We start from the raw sequence: 23413 nt of genomic DNA on the forward strand, positions 1-23413 counted from the left end.
GAGCAGCCCCGCTGCGTCTCGCCCCGCCGGCCGCGGGCAGCGCCTCAGGAGCGGCGCGGGCCGGGCCGGCCCTCCCGCCGCCCGCCCGTGCCGAGGCCGGGCCGTACCACAGCGCCGGGCAGGGGGAGGCGGGCGCGGGGCGGGCGCGGGGCCCGCTCCGCCGCCGCTCCCGCCGCCCCCGGCACCGCGGGGACACCGAGCGGGGCCGCGGCCCGGGCGGACGGCGGCACCCGGCCCCGCCGGCTGCGGTGGGAGCGGGGCCGTCCCCCGGGCCGGGCGGGCCCCCCTCCCTGCCGGCGGCCGGGGGAGGGCCGGGCGCCCGGATGTCGATCAAAATGAGCGAGCCCCAGCCCTGCGCCGGCCGCCCGGGCGGGGGGAGCCGCGGCGCGGCGGCACCGGCGGGGAGGCGGCCGGCACATGGGACGGCGGCTTGGGCAGCGGGGTAGAGCCTGGACAGCTGCGGACGGAGCTCATGGACAGAGGACGTTTGGCAGGATAACCCCGCGATGGCTGCCCAGTCGAGGTACGGCACTAAATAACTTTGGTCGCGCCCCGTGCATCTCGCTTAGAGCTGGGTTTGTGATGCCCTGCCTCCGGCTCAGGCTCAGTTTGGCTGTGGGGTTTTGCCCCGAGCCCCCGATAGGTTTTCTACTTGTGTTTTGTTCATCGCTCTGCCTGCTCCCTCTTCCCAGCGTAAACTTTCTTCCAGCACGAAAAACAAAGTCTTAATTTCTCCCCGTCAAATCTCTCCCAGTCCAACAAGACCCAAAGCTCCCTGAAAGTGACTTCCTTCTCCCTCGTGGACTTGTCTGTTTAAGAGCTCTTTGAAATTGATTCCCTTCTCCCCTCCAGCCTTGTCTGGCGCTTGTTTGTTTCTGTTCGCCTGTGAGCTCTGTCATAGCTTACAGCACGGGTTTTAGAGGCGGCGAATGGCTCTGCTCGGCCGGGTTGCAGGGGAAGCAGGTTGTGTCTGCTGGATAGCTGAGAGCATAGAAGATGGTTACATTACAGAGAAGAGTACGGAAACGAGTTACTTAGTTGCTGTCAGTGAGCAAAATTCAAGAGAAAACAGCGATCTTGGGTAAATACTTTTCAGCTGTGGTTTTAAAGAAGCAGCATTTTGCCTGCTCTCGGGGGAGTTGGGGAGTGTCCTGCCTAAAGTAAATTTCACACTCAGCTTGGGGGAGGCAGCTTTTCTTAAGCAGTAGTACTTGATGGAGCAGTGCTATTTAAGGTACCTGTTAAATGCCTTTTAGCGTTTACGATGCCTTAATGGGCATTTCAGAAATGCCAAAGAGAGAAATTCTTTCTTGCTCTTTAGCCCCACACCAAGCAGCCACCCTGCTCCCCTTTCGTGTAGGCAGGAATAAAAATGAAAATGGTGGTGTATCCTACACATAAGTTTGGCACGCACGGTGCATTTTCACAGTGGTGCTTTTCTGCAGGTTTGAAGCCAAGAGCTGGCTTTAAATTACAAACTGGAGAAGGACAGAGCCCTGCGGTTTGGGGAAGAAGCAGGGGAAGATTGATTGCTTTGTTAACAGCTGAGCTCTTCTCCAGCTCCCATGGCCTAATCTCCCAATACTGGGAGTATTTTACATAAAGAGTACTTAACAAAAAGGTAAAGATTGAGTTTCTAGCATCTTTTTTTTTCCTTTGTATCATCCCTTTGCATGATTTACTGGCCTGCATTATCAGCGTTGCTGTAATAGGACCGCATGCTGGATGCAGCATAAATCCTAGGGATGCTGGCTGGCCCTGAAGCTTGGCTTGGCTCCAAGGCCAGGGACATGCCTGATGTCTCAGAGGTCGCACAACCATTCTGCTGGGTGGCAGGAGGCTACATAGGAGCTGGGTCCCAGCAGTAGCCCACAGCTTCAGCCAGCTGAAAGAAAGGGCAGAGTGGCACTAGGGCCAGTGAGCCACATTCCTCACCCATAAGGTGAACGGCGCAGAGACTCAGGTGTTACACGCTGAATGGCTCAGACTGAAGGGAGGAAAATGGTCCAAGGGCTGGGGCCATGGGGCTGAATTCTGCAGAGCAGGTGGAAGGACCATGCCCTGCACCTGCCATTTGACGCAGACATGGGCACAAGACACGCACCTGACGTTCTGTACCCTCCTTCCATCTCCATCTTGTTGGCTTTTGCTATTGGATGCTTTTTGCTTTGGATGCTGTGAGGTGGTCAAGCTGTAAAACCATGTGTCAGAGCATTTCAGCACAGCGAGTACAGAGGTTACTCTGTATGCCTGAAGATAAGTGTTAAGATCTCTGATTATTGCTTGTTTTAAGACATTTAAAGAGAGTAGGAGTGCATGTGAGCAGCAGAAATTAGTCTGTAGGAGAGAAGTTGCATTTGCCAGAAAGCCTGTGATGTTTCTGTTTCAGTGGCATAGATCTTCAGGGGTATCTATCCCATTAAAAAAAAAAAATGCTTTGTGGATGTGTAGAAACTTTTATTCAATAGTAAAGAATGAATTAATATTCATAATAAATAATTAGAACTCTACTGTATGGGACTGAGAAGCCACATGTCTCCAGAATTCGTTTTGCCAAAACATGTCAGAGAGTTTACTCTGCAAAGTAGCTGACAAAAGAAATGGGTGAGCTTTCTGTGTTTATTTGTGCTTTGCAAAAAATACAGGCAATTTTTTTGCAAGCTCAGTAAATTACTGATGAGGCGGTGTGATACCGAGCTCAGTAGTGGTTTGTGTATCACTCTGTACAAGGCCTTCAGGCATTCCTCCATCTGCTCACGTTTTCTATTTCTCACATGCCGTTTACTTTAGCTAGTGAAAATGATGTGACATAGGGGAGGATGCTTGTTTGGAAACAAGAAAATCCAGCATCCTTTCTTCAGCTTCAGTACTGTGATCCTCAGCAGCTCACCTGGCATTTGGGCTTCACAGTTTTGAAGGGTGGAAGGGTAGGGAAAACAAGGTGATCAAACCTACCTGTTGCTGCTCCTTAGCATTTTAAAAACTGCAGTGGTGATAACTGAGGGACTGATGTGCCACAGCATTCTTTAAAATCGTGATCTTGAGAAATGCTTGCAGGGCGAGTTGGGCATTGTTTAGTTTCAGCTGTTTGAGAATGATCAGTTTCTCTCATTAGCTGCTGGAAGTAGCTTACATCTGGAGCTATTAGGTGGAGAAGCCATCCTCCAGTTTGTGTTTCTTTGTGTATAATGTGGGGTTGTGGGGGTTTTTGAAGCTGCTCGCTGAGCTGTAGGTTTGCAGCTGTAGCTTTCTATGTGCTTGCTTCAGGAGTGCACAGATGATCTGATGCCTGTGGTGTCCCCAGACAACAGGGCTTGTGTCAGGTTTTTATGGTATATTCAGGAACTTGTGAGCAGAAGCAGAACTGATCTGAATAAGGACAAATTTAGTTTCTTGTCGACTGTGGTGTGATGTTCATCATGTGCCATTCAGCTGCTCTGGGAATACGGCAGGACCTTTGGGAGGAGTGTGGAACAGACTGACAGAGCCCATCTAATTTCTGCTTCTTTCTTCATTAAAATATCTGCTTTGCTGCAGCAATTGCAAGCTGAGGATCTTTAGATGAATATCTGCCTTTTTTTTTTTTTTTTTTAAGATGTAGGCTGCTTTTCTCAGGCTGCTTGAGGTAATTTTGAATTGTCTGTAGATGCTGTCAGTTATTTACAGTAGGAGGATAAGCAAAATACTTTGTTGGATGCTAAGAATTTTGGGTTGTCTTATAACTTGCTTTTCAGTGTGGTTGTGGTTAGCATCATTTCTGGTATGCAGAACAAATGCATTTTCCAAATCTTTGTACATAGGTGAATACAGTACAAAGAGCAACATGAAACCTGAGTGTTGTACTGTTATCCCTCCTGGGCTCATACTGCTCTTTCTCCTGAGTCAGCCCTGCAGGGAAGGGTAATGATGGACAGCAGCCTGGGAAATCCTCTTTTTTCACCCCCTAAAGCCAAGTTGTACCAGCTAAACCCAGAAGAGTCTTGAGAGGAGACTGTACTGCTCATTCTGGTAGAAAAAAAGGTGATGCTTTGCAGAAATAAAATGTAGCTTTATCTATATTTAAAACACAGTAAATTCTGAAGGGAGTATGGTGAGGCTTTTCCCTGAGGAGAAACTACGTGGAATGATGCAGTTTTAGTTCATTCTGTGTCATTTCATAGCTTTCAGGCCAGGTGTAAAGACACTTTTCATAACTTGTTTGTTTCATGGGTCCTGTTGATACAGGCAAATGCCTGTATTGGTGATGCTGGGTTCCAGTCAGCTGATGGAGGTCAAGAAGGGCTGAAACAATATCTTCTTGGAGTTTACTTGCCTATTGAAAGCTAAAACATCCCATGAAGTCCTGTTGGTTTTGCTTGCTGCTAGCACTGCCTAGAAATACAAACTTGTTTTCTCCAGAACCAGATGTGTGGATGATCTATGGCATGTTTTGTGGGCTGCTGGGGATTTTCAGGTTGCAGTTCCTTATTGTCTGGACTTTCTGAGCATGGAGTTGCTCTGAGGCAGACATGCAGCTGAAATGCTTGCACACAGAACAGAGATGTTCACAGTGAAGTGGATTTTTCTGGTTGGTTTGTTTTTTTTTAGCAGTGGGTATTCCAATTTGCAAGAGGTCATTGAAAACTTAGAAGTACATTTGTCATGGCATACTTGAGCTGGTATACAAGGGAATGTTTCCTTAGGTCATATAATTTTCCTGTGTCTGAATCTGTGTTACAAAGAGAGGCCTCTTCTCACAGCTTTTTATGAGAAAACAATTTGCTAGTAGAACTGCAAGATGCAGCATGAAGAGCAGGAAACAAGATTTTAATGAGGCGCATAAATTCTCCTCAGAACTTTTCTTAAGAGGAACCATAATGAACATTGCATGAAGCTTTTAAATGCCTTTAAAATATAATAGAAAAGGTGTCTCCTTAAAGTTATGTGGGAATGCTACAATGACGTTATTTTCCATGAGGTGGAGAGCGGTAAAGTGAGGAAGAGTTCTCCACAGAGTGCAGGGTGTCATCCTAGGGCCTGGGTTTGGTGCTGGGTGGTTGGGAGTACAGAGGCTGGTTTGCTTACCTGATATGACAAGTGCTACTGTAGAGATGCGTGAGCCTCAAAAAAAAAAGAGAAAGTACTTTTTCTGTTCAGTCTTGAACACATCCTGGAGAATTTTTTTCTCTGTGGTATGTTATAGTGGAAAATGTAATGGCTATTTTATGTTTTACAATTGTGGCTGCCACAGTTCATCTGTGTCCATGATAAAAAAGAGTGTGGGACTGGCTGGGGCAATTATCACTTCCAAATGAGGTGTTACCATAGTAGACTAAGATAGAGCTGCCTCCCCAGCAGAATGCTTTTGTGGGGAATGACAAGAGCTGCTGCGTGTGCTAGGAGAAGATTTTCCACAGCTGCCTATTCATGGACAATTCGGGAAAGAGAAGTTAAATTCTAGATCAGTACAGAATCAAGCAGCTGTGGAAAGTGGTGGGAGGTAGAATTCTTGTAGCCCATCTTCCCTCTCAGCTGTGGTGGCTGATGTATGCAGAGCCTGCCCCCAGCTCAGATCTTTTGCTGCTAGGTGCAGAAGTTGTTGATCACCTTATTGAACTGCATGGTTTTTTAAAAAGTGCATTTCTTTTGCTGCCTTATTCTTGTATAGGAAAGAGGAGGTGGCAAATAGGGAGAAAGACCAGGTGTGTAGGCACAAAACTGCATTTTAGAAGTTGCTCTGTTCCTGTTAATGCTTCAGAATTGTCAAGCTGGGGTATCTAGGCACACCTGATTAGGCAACCTTCGTCACAAATGTTTCAGGGAGATGTTTGTCTTCTGGATTAGTTTAGGCTTAGGTATTGTTTGTAGAATTGTCATTTTCAGTTGTTCTGAGTGTTTATTGTAGTAACAACCTAAAGTTTTCCTTTACTGTTCTTTTTGCAATGTTACTATCAGCTTAAAAGAAAATCATGTCCCTGCTGTAAGTTTTAGAGAAAGTTCAACAAGCAAATTGTTAATGGTTAACCTCAGAGACAGCAGTAAAACTCATTTTTAGAACTGCAAGAACTGTGGTTTCATTTTTGTACTTGCAAATAAAAAAAAAAGGAGCAACTAAAACCAACCACAAAAACTCATCAAATAATAACAAACAACAAAAACACCTCTATCACCAGTTCAACCAAAACATGAGTAAGAAGTATTTTAAAAAGTAACAAAAGAGGAAACTCTCGAGCTTATGGTAGTATTTTTATTCTATACATGTTTACTTCTTAGAATGCCATATAGTGTATAAGCTGTAAGCAGCAAGTGATGTATTCAGCGGGGTATGATGAGATCCTTCATGGCACGGTGTTTAGCAGGTGGTGTGTGCATGTGAGATGTGTGAGAAGCTCCAGTGCATGTGCCTGAGCTGTGCTCACTGCATTTTGAAATACAGGTATCTGTTTGCATCTGAAATGGAAAGGAATTATTCAAATGTGGAGCAGGAAAGGGATATTTACATCTCTGGAGAATTGGAGACGTGATAAATTGCTTTTGGGTTTTTTTTTCCTTCTGCAGTTTGTAAGGTTTTGCTTAAAAAGATATTACTGGCATAATTATCTTTTCAAGCACAGCTCAGAAAGTCTCCCTCACAACTGGTATGCAGCTATTTCTCAATACTCCTCTCCCCCCCGTAGGCTATTTTGGAAAAATCATCCTAAACTGCAGGCAGGGAATATACTGGCGGTTTAGAAGTGCTTTGGTGACATGCTTCTCTTTTCCCTGTCCCCACAGTCCTCGGCAGAACAAGCTGTTCTAGGAAAAGTTGTTTTCATGATGTCAGTAAACCTGTGGCTCTGCTGAGAACAGGCTGTCAGTCTAGAGACCTATTTCTTCATAGCTTTACCAAAATAACATGTGCTAACAGAAAGAGAGCCTGGTCTGTCCCTCTGTGCTGCAGAGCAGGGAGCTTTGCTTGGAGTTTTAGAAGACTCCCTTAGAATTGCCACTGCCTGGAAGCTGCCATGCCTGTCTGTCACTGCAGGCCTTTTTTACTGTGAAAAGTGCTGGCACAGCTAAAAGGCAACAAATGCACTGCAGAGGTGAGATAACTGTGTTGGCCCAAGTGTGAGCTCCGTGATACTGGTGAAGAAGGCTGCTTTTTCTGGCACATGGCTTCTGGGAGGATTGGCTATGGGATGGTGGGTACAAACTGTTGGCCAAAGAGCTCTTTTGGACCACTGTGTCTCCCTTCTTTCCCTTCCCTGCAGCTCTCTTGCAGCAGAGTGGTCAGCTTTATCCAGCAGTTAACTTTTAATTGGTCTTTGGTTTGATTTTTGGGTTTCTGATTTAACACATGATATTCTGTAACTTTCATTCTGGAAGCAAGAGGAACAAGTGCCTTAACATTTAAAGGGAATGTGATCACTTTGCCGAGGTTTTGGAACACTGTAGGTGATCTTTATCTGTTTGCAAACCCCTATCCATTTCACATGGACTAACAGCAAACTAAATAGGCTCTCTTTGCTTAGCTGGGTTTGTGGTCCTCTGTAGAGGGAATGCCTGGTTCTGTGTAATGCACTATAGGGGTAAAAAAACTATTAGTCGTAGAGCATAAGAAAATTCTCTGTAACTACACATATTGGGGAGAGAGAAAAATAGGTAAAATCATGTGCTGTTCTTTGAGAAGGTCTAGTCTGCTTTTAGAAACACAGTAATAGTGAGATCTGTTATTCAGAGACCTGGGGTACTTCAACCATTGCAGAAGTTGACTTGTACGATGAGGAATTGAGAACACAATAGACCTAAATAACTTCCTAAATTGGCTGGGAAAATTCAGTAACTCACTGATTTACATATGAAAAAAGGCTTGGTCATTTAGTGAATTAAGTGGCACAAAGCCTTGCCTTGCAGCTCTCTATTTATTTGTAATAAAAATGAAGAGTTTAGCCAAGGATAGAAGAAGTAAAAACATTAGCTGCTTTTGTCTAGAATTTCCCTCTGAAGATGCTTTTAACTTTTTGCTCTTGTTCCCTCTTCCTTCCAAACCAAATCCAAGCTCTTAGTGGTCAGGTGGGATGACTTCAGCCTTGGTTTTGGTTCCAAGTGAGTCAGCCCCAAAGTGGAGCTTCTGTACCTACCTGAGCATGTCACTGGTGAGTATTGCTGTTGTTTGGTGCCATGGTGCACTGACAGTGCAGCTCTGCACAAGTAGGACTACCACAGAGTAAAACAGATGGATGAAATTGCCAGTCTGCAGAAATTGATAACATTAAAACTTGGCTCCCAAGCTGGCTCTTCCATTACTTAAACATGTGAATCAGTCTGGTTCTTAATGATTTGGAAAGGGTGTTTTCTTTCCAAGTCAGTTAAGTAAACTGGATGAGCTGATCGACAGTAAATAGGTTTCTCTCATTACACATCCCTTTTTCTTGCATCTTTGGAGGAACAGACAGAATTTATGTGCAGGGAACCTATTGCTGTTTCTTCCTCTTGTAATATAGACAGCTGATATAGTGTTCACAGCTAGAACCTCCTTTCTGTAATTCTTGAATAAATGAAAGCAGCTTGTAATTATTGCACAATCTGGTAATTGCAAACAAAACCTTCTTGGTATCTGGTCTGGCAACTGTACTGGTGTGTGTTGATGTTATTTGAATGTGTATTTGAACCAATTGTGAGAGAATTTATTGTGAAAACTGAGAAACTGTGTATTAAGCAAACACCCCAAATCGAAGAAAACTATAACCATACACCGCACACAACCTCCCATCCTGTAGTGCTTATAAATCCAGATGCTGTCTGGGTTAATTTTGAAATCTAATGAACATTTAGTTGACATTCTGTCCTTTAGGCTGAATATTGGCCAAATACAGTGGTCCTATTTTCAACCACAGCAGGAGGAAACACTGGAATAATGTTTGAAAATATTCTCCCTGTCCCTATGAAAAAGCCTGACAGAAATGCCCATAAAAGAAGGTACTGTGAAGAAAACTCTCTTCTGTGTCCCAACCCCATCTTCTGGATAATTGTCTTCACTTCCCTGTTCCTTTGTTCATCGATTAAATATCAAGTTAATGGTTTCCTTTTGTAAAAATTGCTTCCTTGAAAATGGGCCATCTCCTCCCTTGCAGCCTAATGACGGAAAAGTACAGATGATATTGATATAAGCTGTGTTTACTTTAATGTAACAGCTTGAAAGGCTGTTTGTGTACAGTAATCTGCCAAGTGAATAATGGTTTGGTTTTACTTGTTCAATATTTCTTTCTTTCCCCTAGAGAGGGGGAGGTCTGAACAACCAGTAGCAGTTGCTGTGGTTAATAAGATGCATTTAAAAGGTCTTTAATTAAGCCATGCAGTTTTCTTAGAAGGCCCTTGAACTATTCTTTCACCCCTTCCTCTTCTATTTCACGTGGGTGAGTGCAAATAAGATGGGAGTGCAAGGGAGGTGCAGGCACAGACACTAGATACAGATCTAGGATCCTGCTTACACACAGCAAAGTGTCAATGGAAAGTAGGAAACCAGAGGAGGATTGAAATGGTTTGTGTGAATTCAGCTGGCCAAGGGTGTGCTGAAAGCTGAGGCAGTGGTGAGAATTGACATGCCAGGGCTCAGCAGGGCGAACACACAAGGTGTTGTTACAGCTGCTGCTCCAAATTTTATTGGCTCCTCTGGGTTTTTCTGTGCTGTCCTCATTTGGGGCCAAATTGTAGCCTTCAGCTTGTACACCAGGTTCCAGCTGGTCTATCCTTTCCATATCTTTTGAGAAGCTTCAACTGTGTATTAAAAGACAATATTGTACTTTAGTGGAAAGAGGAATTTATGCCAGTATCTAATTTTCTGGCTTCCTTTGGCTTTTAAGTTTTCAAATCCACTTCAAAAGGGTGTTCCTGGTAAAGAGCTCTGTTTGAGCTTGTGCTCAAAAATAATTCTTGACCTGGAACTTTTACACAGAGAATGGGTTTTGATGTGTATAAGCAAGTGCTCAAAATGTATTCCTGATTCATGGCTTGAAATTGAGGAGTGACAGAAAAAGAGATTTAAAAAACAGAGGGATATTAACCTTACAGTTTCCTGTGTTCTTTCTCCGTTGTATGCATTACTACAAGCACCACGTTTCTAAGCAGGGCTGTTGAGTGAAAAAATGGGAAGTTAAAGCACAATTTGCTAGTTGGGAAGGATTCTAAGAGCTGTTCTGAGGATTAATGGAAGTTTCAAGAAGAATAGAAAAATGCATAAATAGTGAGACACTTTCCTTACTCCCTTTTTTCAAGTGGCTTCCAGAAATACGGCAAGTTTTGCTTTGCAGAATTTTACTCTTGTGCAACCTATGTTTAGTCACTGTGGTAACCAAGAAATTGGGCAAGATGGAAAAGTTACTGAATGTGTTAAAAAGTATGTGTGGAGAATATTATCCTGTGGTTCCAAATTACTATGATCAATTTGCATTTTCTTGAAAATACCTAGCTTTCTACAGATGGCTTGGCTAGATGTTACCTGGGTTATGTGAGGTGTTAGCTGCTGTTGCGGATGTTATTAATTCTGTTTGTGGATGTTTTATTAATGAATTCTGGGGCCAGTGAGAGAGTGCAGAGAGATGAAGCAATCCTGAGTCAGCGCATGCCTGTGATGATGTGGGAAGCTGTCTGCTTGGACACAGGTTGTTCAAGGGGCTTTGTGTGCTTGGCACAGTGTAGCTCTGGGCAGACAGTCGGGGTGAGGAAAAGTCCAGCAGCCTGCATGTGAACATGTAAAACCTTCTCCAGGAGCTCGGTGCAGTGGTTCCTGTAGGGCATCTGCTCTGTCCCTCGGTGAGCAGAGCACAGACCTCCTGCCTCATCCTGAGGGCAAGGAGTGACTGTTGTTGGGAACGTGCGTGGGAGGGCAGGGATGAGGAACCCCGGGGAGAGGCAGTGCTGATTCATTCTCCTTCTAAGTCTGTTGCCACCATGGTGTTGAGTACAGGAACTCATTGGCTGTTGCCATGAAAATACTCTTAAGGGCAGAGGCTTGGAAGGGAGTTATCACAGAAAGTGATGTATTCCCTGGAAGGTGCCCTGAGTCACCACTGAGTGAATGGACAGAATGCTGGATGTGCCTGGTGAAACTCCTTGCTTGTATTTCTGCGGCACTTTGGTGTGATTTTCCAGCCTCGGTCACAAGCCTGGTGTGAAATCACCACAGTCGTTGCCTGGGCAGATGCGACTTCCTTTGGCTGTCAGGTTTTGCTCCTTGAAGAGGTGGTCAGTTTTTATACAAGTAGAACTTCCTTGACATTTTTAGCTCTGCTCTTAGAGGCACAAGATATGAGGCTGTGTTTACAGAGGAATGCCCCCATTCACAGGTGTCTGGCCAGGGACTCTTCCCCAGTTCCACCCGATCTCTTGGTAGCAGTCACTCCCTCACTGCTTATGCCACACTGGCCCATCTGCAGTTGTGCTGCCTGTCCTGTTCCTGGTTTTGAGATCCTGCCTAAGAGGGGGGTCTCTGTGGACCCATGAGCACCTCCTGTCCATCCTGGGCTGCTTCACTGGGCTCTGCCTGACAGGCATCAGCTCATGAGGCTCCTGCTGTTGCATGAAGTTGTTTGCTCAGTTGTTTAACAAAGTGCTTTTAATGGAAACATAAAACCTGATAGAAATACAAAGCCTAATGGAATAATCTCCTAATTGCAGTGCTGTAAATGACAATTCAGCACATGATTACTGTACTTCCAGGGGGAAGAGCGAAGAGGAAAGAATATTTAATGAAAGACACTAAACACTTCAGCTGCTAAGAATGATGATTTATTGCCAATCTGAACATTGGGCTAAGCAAGGCAAATAAACTGACAATAGTAAGTGCTTTTGGAGGTAAAAGTTGCCTCATTCAGGGTATTCACTGTGTGCAACATGTAAATTCTACCAGGATAAAAGCACAAAGAGTGATTAATTAATAGTGACGAGATACTCATGCATGCAGTGTCCTTAGGCAACCCAGAAAAAGTATTAATCAGCACATTGCCCAATTATTGGCAGATAACTCCTGGTGTGTGGTAGTTTGCTATTTCAGCTAGAAAACACATTGTCCCTCTGCCTCCCTGCAAAAATCATGGGGTTTGCTGTGTTACATGGTTCACAAAAAATACCTCGTGTCTTTAAGCAGCCAAGGAGATGTGCTCAGAGGCACACCGACATAATTTTTGGGAATTGCTGCAAGCCTTTGAAGATACATCAGTCCTTAGAGAAACTGTGTCCATCCTTCAGATATCTCACCTAGGTTAGGCAGCAGCAGGTGAAACAGCTATTAGCTGGGTATTGAGCTGGCTGTTGATTTGGTGTACAGCTGTGTGCTCTCCAGAACAGGGCATGGTTAGCAGGGAGCATATTCTCTAGGAGCACTCAGGTGCTGCTCAGGGAGGCGAGGTAGGTGCTTTGGAATCGGCCTTGCCGGTTCCCAGCAGCACTCTTTCCCAAGATGTAGTTCCTGGATTCCCGGTGCTGCCTTAGCAAGGATGCCTGACTTCACCTTCTGCTGAAGCCTTTCTTGGCACGTCTGGGACGTGCCCAATGCCTGCTGGGCTCTGCCAGGCGCACGCCGAGGCAGACCCAGCACCAGGCTTGCAGCAGGCAGCTCCGAGGGTTCCAGTGTTTGCAGTGGCCTCAGCACTGCCAAAGCCGTGCTGCTGTCCCGTGGGAACGGGAGCTGTTGCTTTTGGTGTGAGCCAGAGGGTGATGTTCCCACTGCCTGCGCGCAAATGTGCCTAATGATGGTGGAGCTGAGCACTTGCCGGTTCTCAGCCTGCTTCCAGTACCAAGTGAAAAATAGATGCTTTTTAAGCAGAGGTGCAGATGATGTGGTGAAAATGTGGCTTGTGTTTGTTTTGGTTTGGGTTGTTTTAAATTGTTATTGTTTTGGTTTTTTGGGTTTTAGTTGGAAAATCAGAAAGATGTTGAATAATTGTGTACAGAATTGAAGTGGGAAAGTATTTGTATCCAGTTTATGATTATTCTTTAAAGGGATAGCTTTTTGTAGTTGCTAAAAGTAACAGTTTAGGTAAACATTCTTAAAAAGCAGGAAAAAGATAAGATACTTCAGAGTGTATTTTGGAGGCGTATATGCTTTGCAGCATGCATTAGGCATGCATCAGTACCTGCCTAATGCACCCTGTCATGGATTATTGCTCTTGCTTAGATTGAACACTTGCCAAGCTCTTTCAGAATGACAATGAGATGCTTTGTTCAAGCTGATGATTCGATTGCAGTTTGAAACTCCAGCACAGAGAGGTAGTCGGCTACAGAGTGTGTGCACCTCTTAATAAAATGGAAAACCAGATACAAACTATAGGAAAGTTAGCAGGCCCTTCTGTGTGTAGTTGAAAAAAATTAGAAAATACTCCTGGAATAATTAGAATCTGGCTGAGAATGCAGGAAAGGTTTTCAAATAGTCTTTTCAGCATATAAACAGATCTTTTCAACAAACATTGCTAATCTCGTTATGCTTCTACGTAGTCCTTGCTATGCAGATAAGACTGGTCCAACCTGTTACTTGGTACATGCTGTTATGTAAGTGAAAAACTCAAAAGGATAGGAAGCCTTTCTTTCATGCATGATGTGTTTGCTGCTAATTCCTATGGAAGTATGAAAGAATTAATCTCTTTCATATTTTTTAACTTTTTTACTTAATCTCAATTTAGTTACAGTACTATCCTGTTCTTGGCATGTTAGATTTGATTTACTCAGTTGTTTTGGAAGGATTTACAGTAAGAATGTTTCACAAGAAATATTATGAAGTTGCTCTTATGTTTAATAGGTTGCAGGGAATTAAAGATTCAGGAGGCAGGGTTGCACATATCCGTATTTCTGAGACAGTTTCAAATGCTTATATTTGCAGGTTTTGCTTTTGATATGCCTCACAGCAAATTAAACCACTGATAGCATTTGATGTGGAGTTAATTCTTTGAACAGCTTCAGGTTTGCAGTCGGGAAAGGAGCAGATTCTCAGGCTGATGTTACATTTTACACGCTGGGCTTTGAGCTGCATTGAGCTGTCAGCTCCAGGAGCCTGTGTTGGCCCTCAGCTGGGATGGTCACAGAGGGAAGAGAGGAGGATCCTTCAGACTGTGTAGGAAATCTGAGGTGAAAAGCTCTTGGGCTCTGCAGAGATCTCACTGCCAGCCCTTTCAAGCTGTCTGACAGCATTTACAACAAGCTGGATGAAGTCAGGTCTTTAAGAAAGGGGGTTTGGGCATGGCTGAAGGGAGCCAAGCTAAGCTGAGCTGTGTGAAGTGAGAATGTGGCAATGTGTGTATGTTGTGGCACCTGTGGACCACATGGCAGAGTGACTGATGGAATAGGAGCTGCTTGTCAGAGCATGGACAAGGTCAGCTGATAGCAGGCTCCTGGGGAAAAATCAGTGACATATTCACTTAGCCAGATGTGCAGGGATGGCGAGGAGAAATTTTGTATGAGAAGGGATTTAAAATGCAGTCATGAAGTAGCTGCTCACTAAACAATTTGTGTTTTCTTCTACAAACTGAGTATCTTGTTGAAGTTCTTTTTTTCCTATGGTGGAAAACAATAATGTTGGGGATTTTTTAGTGGCATTTAGGAAATTCTGTAAAATCAATGAACAAAAGGCATGTCCACTTTAATAATTTTAATGTAGTCCTAAACCAGAAATTTACTGCATTTGACTTCCTGCACATGCAATAATCATTTCAGTATCCTTTCAAAGAGCTAAGGTAGTAAAATAGACCGTAAGATTTGAACCTTTGATTTAACTTACAAAATTATTTCACATGGAAAATTAAACATTAATTTTCTGAAATTTAACAGCTGATATCACCTGGATTATTATTTTTCCTTTTTAGTATTGCTGTAACTTGCTTTTTATCTTAAGGCTTTTTAACTGAGAGTTCTTTCAAAGGCTTATCAGTTTTATGAAGATGCTGGAGAAACTGTAACTGGGTTGGGGGGACAATTGGGCTTTACTTGACTGAGTACTTCTGTGCTACATGAGGAATACTTGGATATCAGGTGGGAAGAAACAGTAGGTCTAAGCAAGCATGGCTTAATTTCTTATAACCACTAAGGTAGGAATGTGAACCAAAATGTTGCAATTGTGTGAAAAAATGAATTAAAATAGGTTTGGGAAGTTAATATTAAAGGTAAAAAATGCTTTTTCTTGATCCCTTAATAATTTGGTTCCTTTTCAAATAGTACTAGTTTACAACAGTCCTTTTATCTAATCTCTCATAGTTTGCCAGTAAAGGACACTGAAATCATGCTTCTATTTCTTGAAAGTATGCCCTAAAACATTTTTACATTCTGCTTTTTGTGCATTACTACTGCAAACACACAGTTCACTTCCTGCCTCTAAACCTATTGATTTTACTGATCATGAAGAACAGCAAAAAAGGTATTTCAAGGCAAAAGTAAATGAGCAGGTAGGATAGATTTTATATAAGGTAGAATGTAGGTTGTACCCTATGCATTTTCCCAGGCAAGCCTACAACAGTTCATCGCAGGTGCTGGATTTCTGCCATTGAGATGAGGAATTCAGAGGCAGATGGGTACAGTGGGAGATTTCATGCACCACTTCACTGAAGAAAGACTTCAGACTGCTTGGGCAGCAGCTGATAACCGCTGCTGACTATTCAAGTATGCCTTGTTGGTGTTAGGGACACTGATAGTTTGCTAGTGGTGGGTGAATTAATAAAATATCACCATCCTGCCTCTGTGTTTCCTCTGGGGAACACCTTGTCCCCATGCTGGACAGTTGTGCACATATGTACATGCTCTGAAAGGATTGCTGTTCACTGCGTGGTGGTTACCCTGCTCCTGTCCTCATGCAGCTCATTTAAAGAGCCCTGCCAGAAAGATTTGGCTTAGAGATAACTGCTGAAGCCAGGCACTGGAGTGCAGAGTGCTGGAGGATCTGGCCAGGCTTAACAAAACTTAAGAGTTGGCTCTCTTCCATTGATTTTACTCCAGTCACATAATTTTCCTGAGCTGGGGTTTGTAAGACAATGAGTTAAATTTGTTTACATGTCTCAGGCTGATTTAAACAATCAGGAGGAATGCATGATGTTTTTTATTGTGAGTGACGTGTAGATAATCAAGAGGAAGAAACACTGTGGGAGGGAGTAATGCTGCAGGGCAGTCCATTCCCAAGTAGTGAGAGGTGTTCCAGGTGCTGTTAATCCTGGTGGAGAGCAGAACGTGTCAAGCTGAGTCTCTTATGGGTCTACTCACCTTAATGTTTCTTGCTGCCTCCCTACTACCTGAACACTGACTTAATCCAAATTGCTGCTGTGCTGCTGTGACGTGGCCGCGTGTGAGCTCAAGTCTACACGCTCAGTTCACGGCAGTTGCTGAGTGCTTAGTGCTTTACCTCCGTTTTCATTAAGGGGAAAAGTCCAGCTCGCAGCAAGCTCCAGGCGCTGCTGAAGGTGCAGAGGCAGGGAAGGTGCCGCTGGAGCTGTTGCTGCAACAGTGGCTGGGGCACAGGGCTGGTGACCCTGCTGTGCCAGCATCCCTGTGCTTGCTCTGTGGCAAGTCGGGAATAATGCCAGGTTGCGTTTTGTGGGTGAGAGACTCCGTGACTGCAGCTGACTTTTAAATTCACAAAAATGGGAAAAGGTCACTTCTGAGAAAATCGTGGGTGAGTCAGAGTCCCCTCTCGGCTGGAGCAGGATCTGCTCAGCAGGGAATGTCGATTCTCCATGGAAGCGGATCCTCAGACAAAGCCAGGATGTAGCACGCTGTCACAGGGATCTGGGTGTACCAGCTGAGGCTGACCAGATTGGCCCTGGGTCTGAGAGCTCTCTGTGCGAGGAGGCACTTGGGGCTGTGTGAAAATGTTTGCTCAGCTGTGCAAGAGTAGTGTAGATGAGTTAGAGGCAAACTGAAGCTTCCCATTTTGATACAGAGAATGAAGTTTAGAATAATTTATTTTTCACTGCCACCTCTGCAAAATAAACCGATTTGGGCAACTGTCTTCTCTGTATCCTGACAAAGGTAACTTTTTGATCCTTGCTGATGAAGTGACAAGAGACATGGATGGGCTCCTCATGCTGCTCACATGGAAGTTCAGTCTTGTCACGGTTGGGTCACCGCAATCAAGGCTGCCTGGTGTGCAGCTATGACATAGTTCTTAAAATCCGGGGAACTGGTCCTGAACTCCGGTCCCATGTGAGGCTGCACTTCTAGAGCTGCTCCATCAGCTGCAGCCAAGGCTCCAGCAGCTTGGATTCTTTCTTGCATAGCCGTCACTGAAATTGCACTTGAGCTGCAGATCTTTACTCACTACCCACAAAGACACGCATGCCTTCAAGGGCTGAACGGCAGTCAGACCACTCACGTGGCTTGAGGAAAGCCTGCGATGTGTGCCTGAGACTGCCGCGTACAGAACGCCTTGCAGAGGCGAAGTGGTCAGGATTTTTCATTGCACATACCCGGTGATTTAAATTTTTCACATTTCCTGCTTTGCCTGCCACATCCAGAACAAACAAAGCCTTAAATTCATCAACTCCTTGTCTGCTTTCCTTGTAATTACACTTCACACAATCACACCTTCTTAAAAGCCCTTCTAGTCTATTTGCATTTAAATGGAGAATGACAGCTTTCGTGTTCCCCGTCTAACTTATAATTAACACCTTTTCTGACTGTTCTATTAACGTCACCTACATGGGGAGAGGCTGAAAGCCTGCGTTACTTTAGAGACTTCATTTCTGCAGCATCACAAGTGCAGATGCTGCCTCTTGGTTTGTTCAGGTCTTCGGCTATGGCACTATAGTTATGTGCTCTATAATTGTCACCTTTTTTCAGATTTCCTAAATTACTGTTGTATGTGGTATTTTATGACTAAATAATAGATTTTAAACATTTCAGGGTGTGGGGGAAAGTCCAAGTAATAAACTTTTCACTTGTTTGCCTTTCTTGAGTAGGCACAAAAAAGGTTGTTACTGTTGTTATTTGTGTCTTTTGACAAATCAGCTTTTTCCTCTTTTGAGACTTAAGTGATTTGTGGACCACAGGCTGATACATCTTGGGGTGTGTTTTTAAGTGCATAGCCATTTGCACTGGGGTTTAGGCTCATGAAGGATCTGTCATGTTTGAAGAACATCTGAGAGTTCCCAGTTCCTGCAAAAGTCACTGGGCGCTGCAGGGGCTCAGTTCTTAGGAAAAGATCAGGCTTACTCCTGGGAACTGCTTGATGATCAAAGGCCTATTGATGCTGAAAGGAAGCAAAAGCCTTTTAATGGCTGAGTAATGAATATAATTTTAAACTTGGCAGCAGTGGGAGGAAACAAATAAGTAAGAATTTGAACCCAAAGATTACCACAGGAGAGGGTGAGTGAGAAGATGATTAATGTTACAAAAGTAGAACTGGTTTTTTTTTCTGGCAAAGGCCAACTTAGCTTCTACTTAAACGAAGGGGCAGTTCCCTTCTGCCCGTTACAACATCCCAGACTTCTCTGCTTCAATTTTTTTTTGGTGTAACCTAGAGGGCTCTGTGTTTAAATCATAAAAAGAGGTGTATTCAGGATCATTTTTCCATATGCTTTGAAGGAAAGGTTGCAGCAGTGCTGCATTTTCTTGGAACGTTTATTTTTTTCCCAAAAATATTTGACAGGAGGTTTCTTACAGTTATTGTAGATAAACAGGTGGGTTGTGAGGCCTTGATCTCTTGCTCAGTGGGTCTGATGCCCCGTCACATAGTCAGTAAACAGGGCTGGATAGATGTGATGAGTTGAAGGAGCTAGAGGAAGCTCCTTTCAAAATCTTGAAAAGCTAATTCAAATTCCTATCACTTCAGTGTGAAGATATGTATTTTTGGGAAGAATGTACCAAAGCTGATTGATGATGATGATGCAGAAAATTATTGACTAACTGTACCATCTGTTGTGCTTCTACCCTATGTTTTTCTCTTACCACTTATGTATGTTCAAACTGTGTATTTTCTGGAAAATAGTGTTTGATGTGAAAACAGAACTTAAAAGATTCAGCAAGTCACAACTTGTTGATGTCTCCATAATGGAAAGGAAGCAAAGGTTGGGACAGGGAGTTTTTGATGCTTTTTTTATTAGCTGTAGTGTTGTCCTTCCATCTGCTTGTGTTGCAGTCACTGTCAGGCTGCGTAGGTGATACCAGTGTGAGAGCTGAGCACAGCTGTGATGCTCAGGAGCTTTCTGTGCCATGCCTTTATCCACTTTTCAAGCTGATGAATGAAACTGCATATTTAATCTTGGCAGATGTGAGCTTGGCCCTATAAACTGTGGCAATTCTTCTGTGGAAATTTTAATAGGAACTGAGCCAGGGTGCTGCAGCAAGGCTGCATCCTTGTGATCTCTGTTTAATTGTTTTTGGGGATGATGTGTCTTTACCTTAAGCAAAAATACATTTCTCAATCATGATCAGCAGTTTCTCACATTGAAAAAAGAATCAATTTCAATGGCAAAACAGCTTCAATAAACTTGTGTTTTCCTGCAGTTGTACTAAAATGAAATGTTGTGTCTCAGTGTTTCAGAGGAAGAGGTTCTGCATGTTAAGAGGGAAGTGAATGTTTTCTGAGTGTTTGCTTTTTAGCCTTTTTCTGCCTCCCTTCCTTGCTTCTGGATAATTCCTTCTGGGAGCCAGCACTAGATCTTATAACAATTAAAGCAGATTTTAATTTTAATTTAATTTTCACTTGGAGAACACATGGGACAGAAGAGGCAGAATTTCTTCCTGCACCAGTGTATTTTTTGAAAATGTTGTCATGGTCTGGATTGTCACATATCAGCATTTGAACCTATGTAGTAAGGGTTGGCATGTCACTGAGAGCAGCTTCAGAGCACGTTGGTATTTTATGGCTTCTATTACAGACCCAGGTCTGGATGATGCTGTGGGTCAGGGTGTGTGCTTTGCTGAACTTCCTGAACTAAATCTCTTATTATGGGAGCCAGTGCAGTGTCTTCACCTAGGGCTGCTTTGAGCTTAGCAGAATTTTACTGTTTCAGTCTGTATCAAAGCACTATTTGAGGTTTTTTGTGGGGTGAGGGTGATTTGTGCATGTATCCCTCAACTCCCAGGCTCCCATTTGCTTGGTGTGCTAGTGGCAAGCCTCGAGGTCCAATTTCCCAAAGCATTTCTGCAAACCAGTAAGGAAGAGCTTGGGGGTTGTTTTGAGGTTTTTCTAGGAAAATCTGAGTATCAAAGCTGTGAGTCTGAAGAGGTTCCTGGAGAGCAGATGTCACCGTTGAGGCAGGATGGGAACAAAGAGACTCCAATTCAGAAGACAAGAAGCTAGTTGATTTATTTCAAATGCACTGCTCTTTTATAGGGAACACCATGCAGACCAATTTCATTGGCCTTAAAGTAAAAACATCTTACACCATTGGTGCGCTCTGAATGACGCACGGTGGCAGAACCTGCCTATAAACAATGTGAACAAGAGAGATAGAGAATTATTTACATTCCTTTCCAGCTCTCTCCCAGGCCCAGCCTGGTTAGAAAACCTCTCTTTTCCTCTCTGACTGAACTGAGAATATCCATAGCAGGAGCTGGGGCTCTCCCTGCAGCTGTGGCAGTAGTGGGGTTGGAGCTGCGTGCGCGCGAGGGGCATCTTGCTGGAGCCTGGCAGACGGCGTCTCCGCATGGGTTTCCTTGCTGGCGCCTGGCAGGACATGGAGACCTCCTCTCCTCTTGGCACGGGGCCATGCAGGGCCTGAGCTGACCGTGGTTCTCAGAGACTTTCTGCCTGGTTTCCTGACACTTGACCTTAGGGAGCTGCTGCCGGAGTTAGAGCATAGCCCAGGTTTTCAAAAGGTTTTCATGACACCTATATGATAAAATAGAATTTGAAGGGGTTTTAGCTCTTGTCTTCAGGCAGTTTAAGATCTTCTCTGCAGCTTAGAGAAGGGAAGGTTGCTGTTCTCAACTGCATTATTAAACAAGTAGCTACTTAGTGTTTTTTCGCCTTATCCTTCTGCTTTTTAAACTCTAGCTCCTTCTGTTCAATGAAGTTGCAGGAAAACTCGGAATGAAAATTACATTGACCCCCTTCAGACAGGGTGAATGGTGATCCTCAGCAGCAAAGGGGAGGGGCATGACCCCTGGCCTGGCTGCAGGGCCAGTGGCTGTGTATGGCCAGCAGCCCGGGCCACTGCACCCCGTGAGGGTATTGAAGATTTAGCAGTGCCCGGTACTCCCATGCGTGTGTGAGCACCCGCATCCGCTGGGAGATTTCCAAGCAGGCACCTTTGTCTCCTCTTAAACCTTCAGGAATTGGCACTATGGCAAATAGGCAGTGTCCCTGCCCTTCCCCTCTGCCCCCCCCCCTCCACACTCTTTAGAAGAATTTATTGCTGGGAAGAGAGCTTGGGGTCAAGGAAGGTTCAGGGAAAGAAAAGGCCTTTAGAGGTATTACAGCTGCTGCCTTTGCAGCAAGCAGCACGTTAAGTTATTTTACATTCGGTGTCAGGGTACGTATAGGAAACATAGCTGCTTCTCATCATAAATATTATTGTTGTGAGAGACTCAAGTGGTTTAGGGTTTTCCTTTTGTTTGAATGTGTTCAGAACCTCTGAGCAAAACAACTTGGTTACTCTGAGTTTGGGTGTTTGCCAGCCTAGAAATAGAAGGACATCCGTAATCCACATGGATGTAAGCACAGTGTTTTAATAAAAAGCAATTTTCGGGGTCATAATATGTGGCCCGCCTTTTTGTGAAACACATTCACTTAAAAAAATAATTTGCAAGCCTACAATTTTAAATAGTAGATCTAGCCAATATTGCTTCTAATTTTCCTTATCATTTTTCCTAAGTTTTTATGTTTTGCAATTGATGTTTCCCACACCTGACTGCACAAAGGTTTTCTGGCTTACATGGTGCAACTGCCCAACTAACTGCTTATAGACAGAAAATTGCTGACGTGGAAAATTACATCAGATGCACAGCGGAAATGGTTCTATTATACATTTTATTATAGAAGGATTGTATGTATTTACTGAAGCAGTGCTCTGCGATTCCTGCTTTCTTTTATGAATGTTTAAAATTGTTTGCAAGAGTAGGGTACATAGCTATTACTGGACACTTCTGTTTTGCTGTATTTGGAAACAGTTTGGCAGTAGCAAAGTTGGAAACTATGCTAAACGTGCACAGTCTAACCCCTGGATATGTTTTTCTGCCTTAGTGGTACAAGTACATCCTTACTGCAGTTCCATATATAGAATTTTGCCATCTGTCAGCGTCATTTTCCAGAGCTCCCACTGAGTCAGGAAACCCCCTCTGCAGCAGTCAGACCTCTTGGTTAACTACTACGGCAAAGCCAGTCCTCTGCCTCTCCTCTAGGGGTGATTAAATTTGCAGTAGGTGGCTGTTGGTATAGTATTTGGGAAGACATCACTGGTGGGGAGGACAAGGTTCTTCCCTTGCAAAGTAGACGCTTGAGAATTTGCGAGTATGAAGAGGCATATAGGAATTGTATGTATACAGTAGACTGTGCAGTAGAGTAGAAATAGGACAGGAGAGAGATGCCTGCATGCTTTTTCTTCCCCAGTTTCTATAAAGATTAGAGCAAGAGATTCCCTTGTTTTACAGTAGAATTTCACAGGCAAGGTGTAGTTTAAAGGATCTGGCTTTCTGTGAAATATTTCTGCAGTGCATGTGACTCAGGGTTATTGGTGCTTTGGTGTGGGGGTGGTGGAGTTGAGTGCATGTAGATGTGGTTGAGGAGGAACAGGGGGATTTGACCTGGTGTTTTCTGAGTTTCTGAGACCTTTCTAAATTTGTTTGTGTGATTGTTTTAAATGCAGCTACATGGGTTTCCTGGTGAGCAGCTTTCAAGCCAAGTAGCATTGCCTTGTTTTTTTGCCAAGTAGGCAAAGTTCATTCTTTGAAAGAGACAACACCTTCAAAATAATGGATTCTCTTTTACTCCTGGGTGAAGAATTGGGGTGGAAGTCTGAAGAACAAGAATGTTAGTTTTTCACAGTTATTGTTGCAAATGGATTTGCCAGCTGGTGTGCTTGTCACTCCCACTGACTGCTCCTCAATTTGTTTCACAATGAAATGGATGGATAGCTTTTTCCTTCCTACTGTTCTGGAAGGATGGTATCAGGAGTAGAAATCACTGAGAAGGATGCATATACCTTGTGTACCACAATACTGTATTGTGCAGCAAATTCTTGATGTAACTGATTTGTCAGTTGTAACCATCCCATGGAATTCAAAGTTACTTTCATTCTGGATGCCATGATGCCATTGTCCAAAACCAGGGTTTCTGTACAAAGTAGATACTTATCGATAACACTGGTGTACCGTGTTAATCATCCTTCTTTTCTCTCCTTCCTAAAGCTTGTGCAATGAGGACAGAAACTTGCTGCGGATTCGAGAGAAAGAGAGACGGAGTCAGGAGGTTCTGGAAGACAAAAAACAGTTCTCTGAGAAAACTCCCCTCTTTGCAGAACCCTACAAGGTAATGGTACAG

The 23413-nt window shown here is 43.9% G+C and overlaps 1 protein-coding gene across 2 annotated transcripts in view; it reads left to right on the plus strand.

The window, feature by feature from the left end:
- The first annotated feature begins 342 nt into the window (after nucleotides 1-342).
- The window catches only part of AFF1 (ALF transcription elongation factor 1), a 68008-nt gene continuing 44937 nt past the window's right edge, over nucleotides 343-23413 (plus strand). For both annotated transcript variants that reach the window (XM_021549218.4, XM_021549219.4), the window contains exons 1-2: nucleotides 343-523; nucleotides 23281-23401. In XM_021549218.4, the coding sequence (XP_021404893.3) occupies nucleotides 507-523; nucleotides 23281-23401 (138 nt within the window). In that variant the 5' untranslated portion in view covers nucleotides 343-506. The remainder of the gene's footprint in view (nucleotides 524-23280; nucleotides 23402-23413) is intronic.

The sequence above is a fragment of the Lonchura striata genome, chromosome 4 (genome assembly GCF_050655825.1).
Source record: "Lonchura striata isolate lonStrDom1 chromosome 4, ASM5065582v1, whole genome shotgun sequence".
In the NCBI taxonomy this organism is placed as follows: Eukaryota; Metazoa; Chordata; class Aves; order Passeriformes; family Estrildidae; genus Lonchura; species Lonchura striata.